This window comes from Dermacentor albipictus, chromosome 7 (genome assembly GCF_038994185.2).
Source record: "Dermacentor albipictus isolate Rhodes 1998 colony chromosome 7, USDA_Dalb.pri_finalv2, whole genome shotgun sequence".
NCBI classification, from domain to species: Eukaryota; Metazoa; Arthropoda; class Arachnida; order Ixodida; family Ixodidae; genus Dermacentor; species Dermacentor albipictus.
Window position 1 is genome coordinate 45,172,623 of NC_091827.1, and position 16,354 is coordinate 45,188,976.

Genomic DNA, 16,354 nt, shown 5'->3' on the forward strand with positions numbered 1-16,354 from the left:
TCTGCTTGCGCGCTGCACGGACGCCACGCTCTAATTGCGGCCCAAAACCATTTCCCGCGTGATTACAGAGGAAAGGGAACGTGCGTGGTTATCGCGCGACACGAAGTGGGCGTTAATAGACAGTTTTAGTACTGCGTCATGACGATACGTACGCAGCACGCAAGGGCTTTGCGGAACGTAGGAGCGCGTGTCGCGTTGGGGCTTTTAGTACTGCGAAATGCCTACGTACGTAAGAGGGCGAGCGTTAGACGCCGGGCGCGTCGGAGCGTATGGCCGTGTCCGCCAGTACGTCAAACCGTCGGCCAAACTAGACGCTGTTGATCTCGCTAACGTGATGTAACGTGTGGGCGCGTTACCGCTTCGTCGGACTATATTTAGGCCTTTAAGAGACTCTACTTTTAATGCGGATATAATACACGAATCATATCGAGAAAAATAAAAAAAACGAGTACTTGCTTTCTCAGGCTGGCACGGTCATTTGCGACAAACTGCGCCAAAAGCAGGTCGAGCCTTTCGCGCAAACAGCACACACTGAACACTTCCTCAAAAACAAAGTTCCTATTTTTGCTATGCATTCCCAATATCAATGTACAGGGTCTGGGAATGGCTTCTGCGCGTTCACTTCACGCAGCAAAGCCAAATCCTAGGCCATTGAAAAATACAGCCTTCCACTAGTCGCCTTTGACGCTGCCATTTTGGGAAACTCCTTTGTCTCGCGCTCTCCCGAACAAACGAGAACCACGAGAGCAGCACGCAAGGCTCCCTACGTACGCACGCAAGAATCGGATGCGTGCGTACGCAGCGGCCGCGTACGCATCTCGTAGCGTTTGTGTTGCGTTCTGCACATGCGCAGTTTGCAGAACGCAGCGATCTTACGTACGCAACGCCGTTGCGTACGCTACGTACGCAGTACTAAAACTGCCTAATTCTGACGCCGGTCGCGCCGCCGGAAAGGCGTCCAAAATACGTTGCGTGCTGGCGGAACCACACGCAACGTATTTCGGACGCCTTTCCGGCGTCGAGTGCTAGCGTGAAATGACACGGGCGGGTGAAAACGGGACGCGGTGCTAGATTTTTTTACGGTTTGGAAGTCTATAGCCTGTGTATCGTCGCCTTCCCTTCAGTCCTCCTTGTCATTTTTCAGCTAGAACAACGTTTACCGTCTGCAGGGTCATCTGATTCAAAGGACTCCGGCGTCAACCAGAAACAACTGTTGCCGAGTTTTTCACTCTTAGCTTTATTCACTTACCCTGAAGAAGCACGGAAGCACCAAAACATTAGGAAATAGATCAGCATGACGTGCTGAAAAGTACTCCAGCATGGTCAGAGCACCCGATTATGTGACTGTTTAAATGTGGTGGATGCTGTTCGCTTTCTTTTTTTTTTGCGATGTTTGCAAATAATTGTTTATATTTCTTTCTCCTGTACTGCCGGGAAGAGGGTGATAAGGATTCATCGTCGTCTCTTATTCTGCACAATTTACGCTAGTCGTGTCAGCACTGTCTGTAATTGATCGCATGTGCCGCTGGCGATTAAAATTGCGATGGTTCACGCACATACACTGCAGCTTATTTTCTCTGAGGTAGCAACTGCATATTGCTTCTTGTGAGGTAATAAACTGCTTCTCCTACTTCTCATCTGCCTTGCTTGCATTTCCTTTCTTGAGAACTCTGTGCTCGCTACTTTCCTTTCGGGAATGCCGTGTCACGCTGATAATGTGCAAGCCGTTCGTGACTGGGAATTACCGGCTCGCAGCGTTAAAGAAAGGAAATGCGGCCAAGACAGATGGCGATTATTGTTGTGGGACAAGGTACAACCCAAAGGGTGTAAACTTTTAAAAGTGTTGTCTATTTGACTTTCCGCTTTCGAGAGTTATCGTATACTCAGGAGTGGAGTAACCTCACTCGTTCGCTCTTCTGGAGAAGCGTGTTCACTCAGCTTGTGCCAAAGCGAGGTGAATGTACAAATCTTGGAAGTATTTCGAACAGAACTGAACGGCAGCGTTAGTAACAAGATTGACGATATGTTTTAATGTCGTGTTCAGCCGAAGTGCGGGGAGCTTGTTTTGCACGTACCAAATTGTATTCCGCTGTGATTCCACTTATCTTGACGTCACGGGCCTGATTAATCTTGAGTGTATATATATATATATATATACTGAAGATTAATCAGGTCTGATATTTTCTACAGCAAGAAATTCACTCTGAAAAAACGCGAAATCGAAACCTAATGTCTGCATTTTCCACACCAGTTTGCTCTCATGTCATGGGTCTTGACTGAGTTGGTTAGGGCGTAGTTGATTGTTCATCAGTGAAGAACCATTACACTGCATTCAAAACAAAGAAAGTTTTGAGAACAGCATTAAAGTGGTCCAAATATGAGAAAATTCTTTTGAGGCAAGCACAGAGTCATGCGCCGACATATACCGGCGATCACGTTTAGGCACGAAATTAAAATAGAGAGATATAGGGGAAGGTGAATTCGGCTTCTGTTTTCTTGAGTAGTAATCAACCTTTTTCCACCAGTCGAATAAAAATATACATATTAAGGAAGACTTTACTAGTCTAAATTGATTTAGTGTTGCTATTTATAGCCTCCACCTAAAGGCAGTTTGTGGTGGTTTGGCTTTTCCCTCTGGGAGAAATGATTTAAAGTTTGAACCTGCGCGAGTGCTGATGATTCAGTTCAATTTGCTCACTTTTTCCTCACTCCCCCCCATTTTGTGCAGACCTTCACGGCATGGTGCAACTCCCACCTTCGCAAGGCGGGCACCCAGATCGACAACATCGAGGAGGACTTTCGCAACGGTCTCAAGCTGATGCTGCTGCTCGAGGTGATCTCGGGCGAGACACTGCCCAAGCCCGACCGGGGCAAGATGCGCTTCCACAAGATCGCCAACGTCAACAAAGCGCTTGACTTCATCGCATCCAAGGGCGTCAAGCTCGTCTCCATCGGTGCCGAGGAGATCGTCGACGGCAACGTCAAGATGACCCTCGGCCTCATCTGGACCATCATCCTCCGCTTCGCCATCCAGGACATCTCCGTTGAAGGTGCGTGTGTGTAGGAATTTAGTTTCTTCGCTCTTATGTGTGGTTGAGGTTGGCATGGCCATGCCCATGACGACCTCGGTGGCCACGACGAAGCGTAAAGCGACCGGTCCCGGTGGTTGTGGTTATTCGATGGTGGTGGTGGGGGGCTCCAGGATCGCTGAGTAAACTACAGATGACGTGCAGGTGCATTTGTATTGCAAATGACTGGGCTTAAGTTGGACAGACATGTTAATGACAGACGTACACAGCACCTGTGTGTGTCCCCATATCTCATGTATGTGGGTAATGCCTTTTTCCTAGTGCGATGCTTCAAACACACACACACATGCACAAACGCACGTACACATGCAAGCACATGCTCTCTCTCTGAGAAGCACACTATCACTCTGCCTAAAGCAGCACGCTATGCAGTGGGTTTTCAGTGTTGCTGTACTGTAATCAACAATTGAAGCACAAGCAGCGGAGTTGGCGTGGTGTTTGCACAATCAATAGGCGAAAAGCACAAGGCAGCCACGAAGCTGTATGACCAACTCTGATGTGCCAAGAACAGCTCTCATGACACGTATTGCAGTTGGTCGTGCATCTTCGTGTCCTCTGTTTGTTGCTTGGTTGTGCAAAAAAAAAGAAAAGAAAGCATACAATCCACTGTTTGTCTTTCATTGGGGTACGTGCTCTCCAACGCTGTGTGCCTTTGGAAGCAATGCAGCAACCCTGGGCGAGCCACGCAGCTTCAGCTTATCAGCGCTGCACACAACTGGCGACCTTATGTGGGCAGGGGCACGTGCAAGGCTGCTCGTGCATGTTACGATCAGGCTCGCTTATCGTAGCCACTACAGTGTGCCAGTCTGGCATCTGTTTACACATCCCCCCCCCCCCTCCTTTCTTTGGTGACCTTCAACTGCACACTGGAAAGAAACATAACCCCACCGTAGTGTGCACAACCCCCCCACTCCCTCGCTCTGTTAATATCTGTAATGTTATAGGGCAGTTTAAACAAGTTTATTTCTTTTGTGTGTGTGTGTGTGTGTGTGTGTGTGTGTGTGTGTGTGTGTGTGTGTGTGTGTGTGTGTGTGTGTGTGTGTGTGTGTGTGTGTGTGTGTGTGTGTGTGTGTATGCTCAGCCTTTTACCAGCCATCGCAAATTGAATTTAGGCGCGGTAGTTGAGATGAAGACACATGTAGTAACGGCGGACATGTGGGGCGACAATGGCCACATGCCCGCCTCCCCCCCCCCCTGACAAAAAAAAAAGATTGTACCAGGATGCCACCTGCCCAGCCCCCTCCCCCATTAGGTCCTGGTCAAGTGCGTGACCCCCTCCCTCCTGCCAAAAAAAATTATTGGCTGCATCACTGGATGAAGACATTGTTACGATGAGTCTCTCAAAGCTCATTTTTGCTAGCACAATCAGCCACACATGCAGCTTTAGGTTTATTGGTCTAGTGATCTTCAAATCTGAAAACAAAGCCTGCTGCTGGCTTGAATGCTTATCTAACCTATTCATTTCTGATCACTTCAAATCTAAACTTGACTTCTTGTTAATCCTTCCTTTCCATCATCACTGTTGTACTTTGGATATATGTACTTGCATGGGCCATTGATTGGGCACTTAGATGCCGAATTGAGTCTGAATCATCTGTAAATGTGAAGGCTAATACTATATTCACCTAAAATACATGAAAAACTATGCAATAAATGAAATTGTAATGAAAAACTAAGGAACAAATGAAAAGATGCTGCTGCGAAGGGATGTGCACAGTACAGAAATGCGTAATTGAGGTTCAACTAAAATCATTTTTTGTCAATATTGTGTTTAACGAATAAATTTTCATCATCTTACAGCTATCAGCAAAGCCTTGCACCTAAACAGCCAAAATATCCTTAGTATATAGGAAAACAATTCTCATTGCTCTTGAAGCATGTACTTTCACTTTCTTATAGTGAATCAAGATTAGGAAAATTTGCAAGACGTTACATGGGCTTCTGTTAGGTCATCTTGGCTTCCTTAATTTGAAACACTCTGCATAAATCGGTCCTTAAGTTTCACCCATTTGTCACCCCCACCATATGTTAGTGAAGGTGTGGGGGTCTGAATGTGTTAATCGAGATTCAAATGATGCATGGCCATTGGTCATTTTTTGTTAACTGGACTCTTTCTTTTTTCCGTTGTCTCATATGTGTAGAGATGACCGCTAAAGAAGGTCTGCTGCTGTGGTGCCAGAGAAAGACTGCCCCCTACAAGAACGTCAACGTCCAGAACTTCCACCTCAGGCAAGATTACATGCACATATATCATTTCTCTGGTTTCATCATTAACATTGCTCAAAGGTGGGAGAGGAGGGGAGAGCGAGGTAAAGAAAGAAGAGAAGATGGTGCACAGGAACAGTTATTCAATACAGTAGGAATTAGGTCCTCTTCTTGCAGACCACTTGTTTCAGCTGTGGGTACAGCTTGCATAACTTGCACAGCTGGCCATACAACAACAGAGACACTCAGGCCTCTTCCTTGTGTACTCTTGCGCCAGCCCGCACATGTGCCAATTAAGATAGTATCAGTTGGATGAATGCATGGGGCTTTCACAGGCCAGTGCCCTACTTAGCTCAGAAGGCATGCTGGCTGGCTCTTGGCAAACCTTACTCTTGCAGTGTTGATGCGGATGTTTCAGGCAAGGATATCATCTACAACTGAGTTGCCAAGTGTAACCCATTTCATTACGGTACATTTCAGAGGTTTTCAAGAATTATTAGTATGCTCACATTATGAAGAACAAATAAACCTTACTCAACTAAACACCTTGTCCTTGTCCATCAGGAAAGGTTTTCCGGATGGGCAGGAAAGTTTCTGGCAGCTAGATGAGTCCCAGCTTTAGTGTCAGGGTCACACCATTGTCACACCATTGTCACACCATTGTCACCAGGTAGCAGCACTACTGCCGGGGCCTTGGTCGCATGCCATGTTCCGATTCTGTTGGCACTTGCACGAAATTGATGTGTGATGACATGTCAGAACATTGTTACCTTCATGGCGCTGATGCTATAACTGAGCGCCGTCCTCCCATTACAGCTGGAAGGATGGTTTGGCTTTCTGCGCCCTCATCCATAGACATCGTCCCGACCTCCTCGACTATGGAAAGCTCAAGAAGGTCAGTACATGGTTAATTGTGCTAGCACTGCATTATGCAAGCTGCTTCTGACACTTTGTTGAGCTTTACATTTTAACGCTGCTCCTCCCTTGTGCAGGAGAACCCATTGGATAATTTGAACCTGGCTTTCGACGTTGCTGAGAAGCACCTGAACATTCCCAGGATGTTGGACGCTGAAGGTGAGGACTGCACAATGCTACTTAGCTGTTTTAACATGGTTTAACGTGTTAGTTAACATCTTGTTTAAATATACTTTAATGACGCTTACACTTGACAGACTTCGAGCAAGTTAAGGTGCGGTAGGCTTGGCCAGTGCCGTGTGACACTGGGTAATAGGTGTGTCATTAATTAAAGTTTTTAACGCCTTTTTATTTTTTGTTAGCATCTTAAGTTGCTGTTCAACAACTTGTACATGATTTTATTCAACACCTTGTATCTATAAATGTAAAAACAGCCATAGAAGTAGTGGCACCCAATATATATTGATTGACTTTTTTTTTTTACCAAACATCGTACATCACTTTGTATGGAGGTCAGTTGTCGTAATGTTGTAACATGGGTTACTGTTTCTAATGTTGCCCTCTGTTGTCTGGCAAGCACACTGGAAATGCTTGCTTTGAAAATAGTGCTGTAATGCATCAAATGGAGTAGACTTTACAACAGGCTATGTTTAGATTAATCATCCATTAAGTTGAATCTGACCATTCAGTTTTTACGTATTCAATGCCTTTCTGATAGATAACACTGAATGATCTAGAACGTCCCTTTTTGTGTACCTTAAGGGAGCCTACATTGGTGATGCACATCACATACCTTAGTAGTCGAAAAGGGAATATTGTCATCCACCCAAATGCAGTAAAAAGTTTCAAAGGAAACCAAAAGAAATCTCTCTTGAAGAAAGCTTCACAGTCAAAAAAAAAAAAAAATTGTCCTGGTCTGGGATTTCTCCACCTTGTGAGATTCTGCAAAACTAATTTGCCAAACATTAGTACTTGTGGATCGGTAGCATAGCACATAACAAGTTGTTAATAGCTAAGGCTAGGAATTTTCCCACCACTTTACCATTGTAGTGCACAGAAGGTGAGCCAGTTTTGTGGACTTTTAAGGAAATTATTTTACCGAAGAAGAGTCTCAAGACCTGCAGTGCTAGATAAATGGTGTGGCAGTTACCACCCCATGTGCTGGTCCTATCATGGTAGTGCCGACAGATCATGTTTACATACAGCAATGGGAGCATTCAAGATAACAGCACCGACTGAGAACAAACTGGCCATCTCCACTTGGCATGTCAGGTCGATTGGAGTCGATGACAACCTAAGAATGCATTGGCAAGTACGCTACAGTACAATACAGAAAATTTTTATAGCTGTGCCAACCAATTACATTTGCTCGTTATCATGACATTGCACCAAAAATGAAGTTCTTTTTTTCAACATTGGCATCTTTCAAGAGCTAGGTTTTGGCGCATAGAGGAACAGAGGGCAAGTAATGAGGTTGCAGCTGATGATGCAGGTCTTAACCTGCACCATATTGAAGCTCATTTGTTGGCAAATGCAAAGTACAATATGGCCCACTCCTAAAGAAAACAAATAACAGTTAACAAATACATTATAGCTTCAGTATTTCTTTCACCATGTGACAGACATCTTAGTGTAAGTTGCATGTAGTTCCATTGCATATGAAGATGTAATTAATGGTAGAATACTACTTACTGGTGTTCCCTGCACTAGACTGGACCATTCTGTACATTGTGAGCATATGACCTAATGTACCTAGTGGGCATTTTTCACATGATGTGTGGGGAGTGTGCGGTGCGTTATATGTTTGTCTCAGGCGCACAGTTAATGTGTCATGTCATGCACAGTATTTGTGAGTTGCCGTATCACCGCACCGTAACTCTCATTACTGTCAGCGAGTTTTCCGTGTCAAGCGCTCTGAGATAACTTGGCGTCCATTCCCTCGCACCCCCCTCCAGACATGGTGTACACAGCCAAGCCAGACGAAAGGGCTGTGATGACATACGTGTCATGTTACTACCACGCCTTCCAGGGGGCGCAGCAGGTAACGGCGACTGCAGCGCGTGTGGGTGTGCAAGGTTTTCAGTGGAGTGCGGGAGTGCGCCAAGCAGGCAGTAACTTCTCTCTCCCCAATTTCCTGCTCTAATGACTAACTGGTAGTTCAACTTAATTACCTTCATGACCCTCGTTTACCAGTGCCTGAGGTTTTGCAGTGTTGTTGCAGTGGACTGACCCCTTTGTGTGCTGTGTTTTACTTGTACTTCCTGTTTGGCGTGTGTGTGTTTTTGCTCCAGTTAACATTACCCAGTTTACAGAGTAACCTGCAGAGTATGTTAGGGAGTGAAGTTGTCCGTTCGTTCAAACGACCATAATGCAAGGTGTTATTCTTAGTTTTGTAAGATAATTTGTTGTTTTATGCAGCGGCCATCTTTTGACTGTTGTCACAGAGTGGCAGCATACAACAGCATAAAAAAGTGTACGGAAGTTCAGATAAAGCCAGCCTGGTTATACAAGAGAAGTGTGATATCGATAATCAGTGATGGCATGCTCAAAATGAACTGTACTTGTGAATGCAAAACATTGCACAGTCAGCACCCCCTAGACAACAAGAAAACGGGAAAAGAAATTAACAAGAAAAAGGAAAAGTGAACAAGATACAGAGGTAGCAGGTAGACATGTAACATGTTTGTAGATTTAGGTATTAACATAAAGAGTAGCTTATCATGGTTCTAGCGTGTGCCGCCTGACGCCTAGTTCCGCACGCATGCTGTCCTGCCCAAACTAATTGTGTGGCACTTGGTGGTTCTACTTGTCCTCTTCCCTCCTCCCCCAAACCTCGTCCGTCGCCAATGCCCACTTTTGCTCTCGCTGCCTGGTGTGGTGTGTGCGTGCGAGGGCAGACATGAACAGCACGGCCATGCCCGACGAGCGGGCCATCATGACCTACGTGTCGTCCTACTACCACACCTTTGCCGGAGCACAGCAGGTAAAGACGATGCACAACAAACTCTCCTACGTCTTGTTTGGCATCTCATTTTGCACGCCACTATTAAATGGCGTGGTGCATAGAACAGGTAACTGTTGAAAGCTGAGAAAGATGTAATTAGGCAAGACATTAGCTTGGGCTAGTTGCCTAGATTCAGTGCAGGAGACACTTAGATGATTAAGCAGACGATGCTTGTTTTGTTGACTCAATGATCTGCATCTTTCATGCTGTTTTCTAGTATGCAAGATAAGACGTAAAGACAAGGGGTTAAATACATGATGTGCGCTGCGAAAAGAAATAAGGTGTTGGCTTGGAATAGTTGGTTAGGTTCCATAGTAAATGTATAGAAGAGTCACAGACAAGCAAACAGACAAAGCCAACAGCACACGAACAGACTGGAAACAGAAGGCTTGCTTCTGCAGACAACAAGATGTATTGTGGGACAATAACTGTGAGCTGAAGGGAAGGAAGATGCACAGAAAAGAAGCAGTCATTGTGGTCGCCGACATACACTGTATCGTCTTTCACCGGGTTGCCAGATGCAGTTTTGTTGCTCACAGACGCACTTCATGTTGGAGACCGTGTGAACAAAAGAGCGATTTCCTTACTCAGCTGGTAAGAACCTAACCGAGAGGTGTGGTAGAGGTATGGGGAAATATTCAGTTGAATTTTTTTATTCAGGGACGGTTACATTAGCTGCTTTGAAATTTCATCTTTATTTCTTGAATCTCATGCTCTGAAAACTATTGCGGATGAGGGCACATTACATATTCACAGAACACTGTGTTGTTCATCATCCCATCTGCTTTGCGTCCACTTTTCTTCAAAGGTGCTCCAAATCACCAAGTTAAGTCATTCTGGTGCATCTTACTGCTTTGGCATGTTGCTCAATTTAGACTGGCTGCTGCATCCTTTGTGGCATTTTCTTGCATTTTACGAGGCAGCATGCATTTATTTCTGTGCATGAGAAAGTTTAATTAGGCAACATTGAACCTTGTTGATCATGATTTGTTTAGTCATTAGGTATGCCAGGAACAATCTACTGGGCAAACCTATTTCAGCGCAACCCGGATGTTATGACAGCTAGCAGAGCACTATCATTGTAATCACGAAACCTGATGTGATGCCTTCGAGGAAGGTGATCTTATTGTCATTAGCCAATCAACAGTTCAGGCAGTTGAACAGCAGTAGTAGTTTTTGATTTTGTGCTAATATTGATAAGAATTAGCTGATCAGAGTGCTCCCTAGGAAGAGATCCATTTCTATTTGTGTTTCTGCATTGCATTTCAGAATTATGATTTTGCTTTTTGTTGTGCTGTGTAACAATTTGTTCATTAAATACTACAGTGAAAGCTCGTTAATTCGAACTTCAATAATTCGAATTTATGGATAATTCGAACTGTACGATTTGGTCCGGCCAAGCTCCACAGAAGTCTATGTATAAAAAAGTCCGTTAATTCGAACGCGAGAAGGTTCCCTCACGGATAATTCGAACTACGCTCACCTGGCACACGGCCAGAGAAACACGCCTACTGCCTACACACAAGGCTCTATTGCCTCCGAAACGGAGAGAACGGAGAGAAGGCAAAATCGGAAAAAAATCTAACCTGCGCGGGGTCAGCCAGAAGCCAGCGGCGGCTGCCGCCTCTCCGTTCTGCGTAACCTCCGAGACTTCTTGCTCGTTGCGAATCTCGGAGGCGTTACAAATCTTGTACAGCTGCTAATGTTGTCCGGAGATGGCACGGCAAGCGCCAAAACACAGCGAATCAAGTACGTCGCCGCTGCGCTTGCAATCAAGAACCAACGAATCAGGGCCTTCGCCACCTTCACATGTTCAGCGTCTTTGTCTCGGCAGTCTTCATCCGTTGTGCACCTCTGTTTTCAGCTTAGGAGGTATCGGCCGTCGCGATTCATTGTGATGGTGTTAAGCCTCGGCTAACGTTCGTTTCGGTGGACATCGGTGGTGTGGCACAGTCGGACCCAGAGCTTCGACTTGAAGATGGCGTGTGCCCGCGGCACACGCCATAACTTTCTGACATGCCCTACTGCTTCCAAATCGCAGTGTACTGTTGCTCTCCTTCACTTTCGTTAGTTCGAACTTTCGTTAACTCGAACTCAAGCGGCTTCCCCTTGCGGTTCGAATTAACGAGCTTTTACTGTATAATAAAAAGGGAAAAGACCTTGCTGTGTAGAAATCACTAGCATTGCAAAATAGTGTCCCCACAGAAAACAAAAGATTAAACATTTGTGTGCGTTCTCATAATTTCATGACCTCTCCATACTTTTTGAACGAAAACAGTGAAATTTAATAGAGACCATCATTTTCACATGGATAACAGTATGTGGGCTAAGCTCCAGCTGGTATTTTCTTTTTCTCTCTCTTTTTTGTTTGTTTCACAATACTGCAACCTTGGTGGCACAAGCAGTAGTGCACGGAACAACAATTCAAACGTGCATGTGATATACACAGTGTGCACATATTTAAAAAAAGGAAAAAAAAAAGCATGAAAGCATTTGGCAGTGCACTGTAAAACTGTAACTTTTGCTGTAAAATAATACACGAAAAATGTTCTAAAGGATTAATGCAGTTCAACAGCTTCATCAAAGTTAGCCGCCTCAAATACACGGCTTGGGAAGAGAGTTCTAGTCTGAGACTGCATGCGAGAAAAAGAAATGTTTCGTAAACTGCAGTTTTTTTCAAAAATTGGCTGCAGCGAGTGCTTTTGAATGGGATGAGTTATACGAGGTATTCGTGTTGTTCCAGACAGAGTGATTTATAAGAGTTTCCACTTTCATTTCTCTGTTTCAGTCTTTCTTATTATTTCTACATTTCAAATAATAAACGTGATGTTTGCACTGCTAATAGGACATTAATTAATTTGCGTTCATTGTGGTTTGCATGATTTCGTTGTTAATCACAGTAAACTGAGCCCCTAGGTTTTCGTGATTCTTCTCATTCAGGAAAATATACAGGGAATTCAGAGAATTCGCACAAAGGCGACTGACTGTGAGAATTTTTACTTATTGATTCGTCTTGTCGTTGCCTCTAGGCCGAGACCGCCGCGAACCGCATCTGCAAGGTGCTCAAGGTGAACCAGGAGAACGAGCGCCTCATGGAGGAGTATGAGCGCCTGGCCAGTGATGTGAGTTTCACTGTGTTTACGTCCTCCCCTGTATCTTTGTCATGCATCCTTAGCTATTGCGTGTCGTCGTCGTTGTAGTAGTAGTAGTAGTAGTAGTAGTAGTAGTAGTAGTAGTAGTAGTAGTAGTAGTAGTAGTAGTAGCTTGCACAAAAGTTTGCCTATGGTTTAGAGTTGGGTGGATGGAAAGGTTGCATTGTTTGTGAGGATTTAGGCTGGGCAAGTGTATCGTGGAGCGTTATAGAAAAGCCTTTGAGTGGAAAAAAAGGAAAATTCATAAAACTGTAGAGAACTTGATTTTCTAGGTGCTCACGTTTACTGCATTCCTTAGAAATTTTGAAACTTTAGAATATAAGGATGCACGGAGTTGAGGAATAGAGTGTTTATTCCGTGTTTTATAGGGTCTTTATGGTTCATAGCTTCTCTTAATCCCTCTGTAAGGGGTGCACTAGTTCAAGACTCTGGCAGATTAGCATGGATCACCCGTATTTTTGCAGTGTGTACCAAAATCTACTGCATTGCCTGGAACTTTCAAAAAGATCATAACACGAATAATTGAATGTGCATAAGGGTAACCAAATGGGTATGAATTGATTTAGGAAAATTATTTTTTCTGCAACACTTCCAACAAAGGCTTGATAGAGACAGCATGTGGTCCAGTAGCTCTCTTTCTCTCTCTCACACAACTTATCATCGTTTGAGTTGCAGAAACTATGAATACGCGTTTTGGTGGTGCGGTTGCTCTTGTGTCTACGATTAAGGGAAGCTGCAGCTCTATTCCACCAAATGTTTCCTGGCCACCAAAACAAAATTTTGCTGCATCAATCTGTGGGGAACGCAGCTTCTGGACTGGATCCGACGGACCACGCCGTGGCTGGAGAACCGCACAACAGACAACACGCTGCCGGGCGTGCAGAAGAAGCTGGAGGAGTTCCGCGCCTACCGGCGCACGCACAAGCCTCCGCGGGTCGAGCAGAAGGCTAAGCTGGAGACCAACTTCAACACGCTGCAGACCAAATTGAGGCTCAGCAACAGGCCGGCCTACCTGCCTTCCGAAGGCAAGATGGTCTCGGACATCGCCAGCGCCTGGAAGGGCCTGGAGACGGCCGAGAAGGGCTTTGAGGAGTGGCTCCTCTCCGAGATGATGCGGTGAGTGGCCGCTCCCATCGTGCGGGATTCCTTTTTCGAGCGGTGTGTCAAGTACGGCAATGTGCTTCCAAAAGTGTGACGCCAAGCTTGACTCCCCCCCCTTTAGCAGGTAGAAAAAAAAGCACCTTGCATTATACAGTAGAATCGCAATGATCAGAATCTCAAGGGACCAAACAGACATGTTGATTAACAGTAGTTAATAATAACATTAGTTAATATATATTTTAGGCTCATCTACAGCTCAGAAACTTTAGGCACACATCTTATACAGCCATTTTACATTCTGCTTCAACGTAGCCATTGAATTAACTTTCCGTTGTCCTAGTAGTCTTTTGCTACATCGGCCCCTGCATCTAAAAGCAAAATGCAAACATCTTTCCACATAAAGGAGAATTAGGGCAACTTATTTACCTTTACTTCTGGCCACGGAGAGTATGTTTATAAGGAAAACAACATATTTTTTTTTTCATTGAGTAAGTGAATTAGGACAGTCATTATGTATTTAGTAATTGGTTTCTTGAACTGCAGTACCCTCAAGTGAAAGCTTGCTCTTACAATAGAAAGAAAAGATACTATAGGTTCTGCATTAACTTTGCCTCGCTTAAATTAGTGTTTGTAGTTGTCAAACTGAGCGCATCAAAAATTATATGTTGAGCTGTGTGGGATCAAAACACTACATATGATCATTTTTATTATTCCTTAACACACGGAGCAAGCACACCACTTCAACACGGGGTTCCTCGCAAATGAACAACGCTCGAGATTGTCCCTAAATGAGCCTGATCGAATCGCTTAACCTGTCTCGTCCTGCAGGCTGGAGCGCCTCGACCACTTGGCGCAGAAGTTCAAGCACAAGGCGGACATCCACGAGGAGTGGACCCGCGGCAAGGAGGAGATGCTGCAGAGCCAGGACTTCCGCCAGTGCCGCCTCAACGAGGTCAAGGCCCTCAAGAAGAAGCACGAGGCCTTTGAGAGCGACCTGGCCGCACACCAGGACCGCGTCGAGCAGATCGCTGCCATTGCACAGGTAAACAAAATTGTACGAGGTGAGGGAAGCCTTGTTAACAACGAGCAAGCGCTGTCATCAAGACCTGCAGTCATTTCAAAAGCCCATTGACATAGTTAGGGCATCAGACATTGGGCACTAGTGTTCTTTAGGCGAGAGGTGGCAGTTTTTAGGAAATTGGTGTTTTGGAAGGCGACGTATGCAAGTCGTCAAACTGCAGAGGCCTGTAGATTCAGTAACTTGTTGTGATGAAATAAAACGGGACACCGACCTCAAAAGATTCAGTAAAGTCAACGTACGGGCTTTCACATGGGAGCCGAAACATCAACCCTACCAAATCTTTCGTGGTCGGTGTCTCATTTCTTTCATTGTGTTTGAACCTGACCCAAGGGGATCTCATCACAACCTCAATTTCATCAGTCATTTGTTACAACACCAATCAAGTATAGCCATAGCCTCAAATACAATGTGAGATAAATCAGGGATTTCCTTGAGCTTTTATTGAGTTCTCCTTGAGTTTTTGGGGGGGTTTTGAAGAAAATTACCAGCACCAGCCCATTGTATTCCTGTGCCGTGAATAATTTGGTGCCTAGGGCAGATCATTTTATCACTAGCCAGCATCATTTTGGAGAGGAGGTATTAGCTCTTACTGCAACATCATGGAGATGAGACCTTCTCCAAAGCCCTTTTTGGCCATCTCCAGGCCTACCTCTCAGTGCACAGATATGTCGCAACGTCTTTCGATATACACAACACACACTGTCTCTTTGGATGTCTCAAGTTAAGCAACCTGGCTTGCCAAATCTAATCGGAGAACGCACCTGCTGCCGTGTGAATCGCAGGAGCTGAACGCCCTCGGCTACCACGACGCAGCGACGGTGAACGCACGCTGCCAGCGCATTTGCGACCAGTGGGACCGGCTGGGCACGCTGACCCAGAAGAGGCGCAGCGCCCTCGAGGAGGCGGAGCGCGTGCTCGAGAAGATCGACCACCTGCACCTGGAGTTTGCCAAGCGGGTGGCGCCCTTCAACAACTGGCTGGATGGCGCACGCGAGGACCTCGTCGACATGTTCATCGTCCACACCATGGAGGAGATTCAGGTGCGACAGCCTCCTTCTCTCGTTGCCGTAGCTGCATGCGAAGACGTAGAACGAGTACAGTTGACCCCAAAATGAACCAGCGTGCAAGCTATAATTGAAATAGTTGCCGGAGTCGTAGAGCTGTCGGGCCCGGTGGAGTTGTACTCTGTAGCATGCACTTTCGGTATCTAGAGGTCACAAACCGAGGCTCCGCTGCTCATAATCTAAACGACTGCCACTGCAGCCTATGCCCCCCACAGTGATTTGCACCCACCACGCGGCTGTGTGAGGTGCTGATGGAGGCACCCCCTCGTTCGGCCAATGCTGCCACACTGGTGCACGCAAAGGCATGCTCCCACGGGCTTAAACAAGGTGCGACTTGTGTCGAATATGGCATATCACTTTCGACGCGGTGCTGTTTACGGAAGCCACTGTCGTCTCCTTGTATTGTATCGGGCATCGTGTCGCCTTGCCCGACAGCCCACGCATCTGTTGCTGTAAAATTTAGGGATTAAAGAGATAGGAAAGTCAGCCTCACTTGCGTATAGTATGTATGTCAATGCAATGCAATGTTTGTCTACCACCACGAGTGGCAATGACAGTGCTGACGTTTTCGTGCAGGATATCTCTGTTTGTAGGAATAGTATTGAATTACTCCTCCAAGTTATGTGTATTTTCTTCATGGTCTATTTTTGTGTCTTCTTTCTTTTACTGTGCATCAAATTAGAAAGTATGTACACTGTTTTCGGGTGCACTATCGAACGGTTCATTTCAGTATGTCATCGCTT

General features: G+C 45.5%; 1 protein-coding gene across 4 annotated transcripts in view; it reads left to right on the forward strand.

Annotated features, from left to right (window-relative positions):
* The window catches only part of Actn (alpha actinin), a 121,228-nt gene that overhangs the window by 88,150 nt on the left and 16,724 nt on the right, over positions 1–16,354 (forward strand). For 2 of the 4 annotated variants that reach the window (XM_070522139.1, XM_070522141.1), the window contains exons 2-10: positions 2,729–3,050; positions 5,231–5,318; positions 6,111–6,189; positions 6,287–6,368; positions 8,165–8,250; positions 12,243–12,335; positions 13,174–13,481; positions 14,295–14,508; positions 15,330–15,587. In XM_070522139.1, the coding sequence (XP_070378240.1) occupies positions 2,729–3,050; positions 5,231–5,318; positions 6,111–6,189; positions 6,287–6,368; positions 8,165–8,250; positions 12,243–12,335; positions 13,174–13,481; positions 14,295–14,508; positions 15,330–15,587 (1,530 nt within the window). Of the gene's footprint in view, positions 1–2,728; positions 3,051–5,230; positions 5,319–6,110; positions 6,190–6,286; positions 6,369–8,164; positions 8,251–9,106; positions 9,193–12,242; positions 12,336–13,173; positions 13,482–14,294; positions 14,509–15,329; positions 15,588–16,354 lie in introns of all 4 variants that reach the window. The other 2 variants (XM_070522140.1, XM_070522142.1) reach the window with 1 other exon arrangement.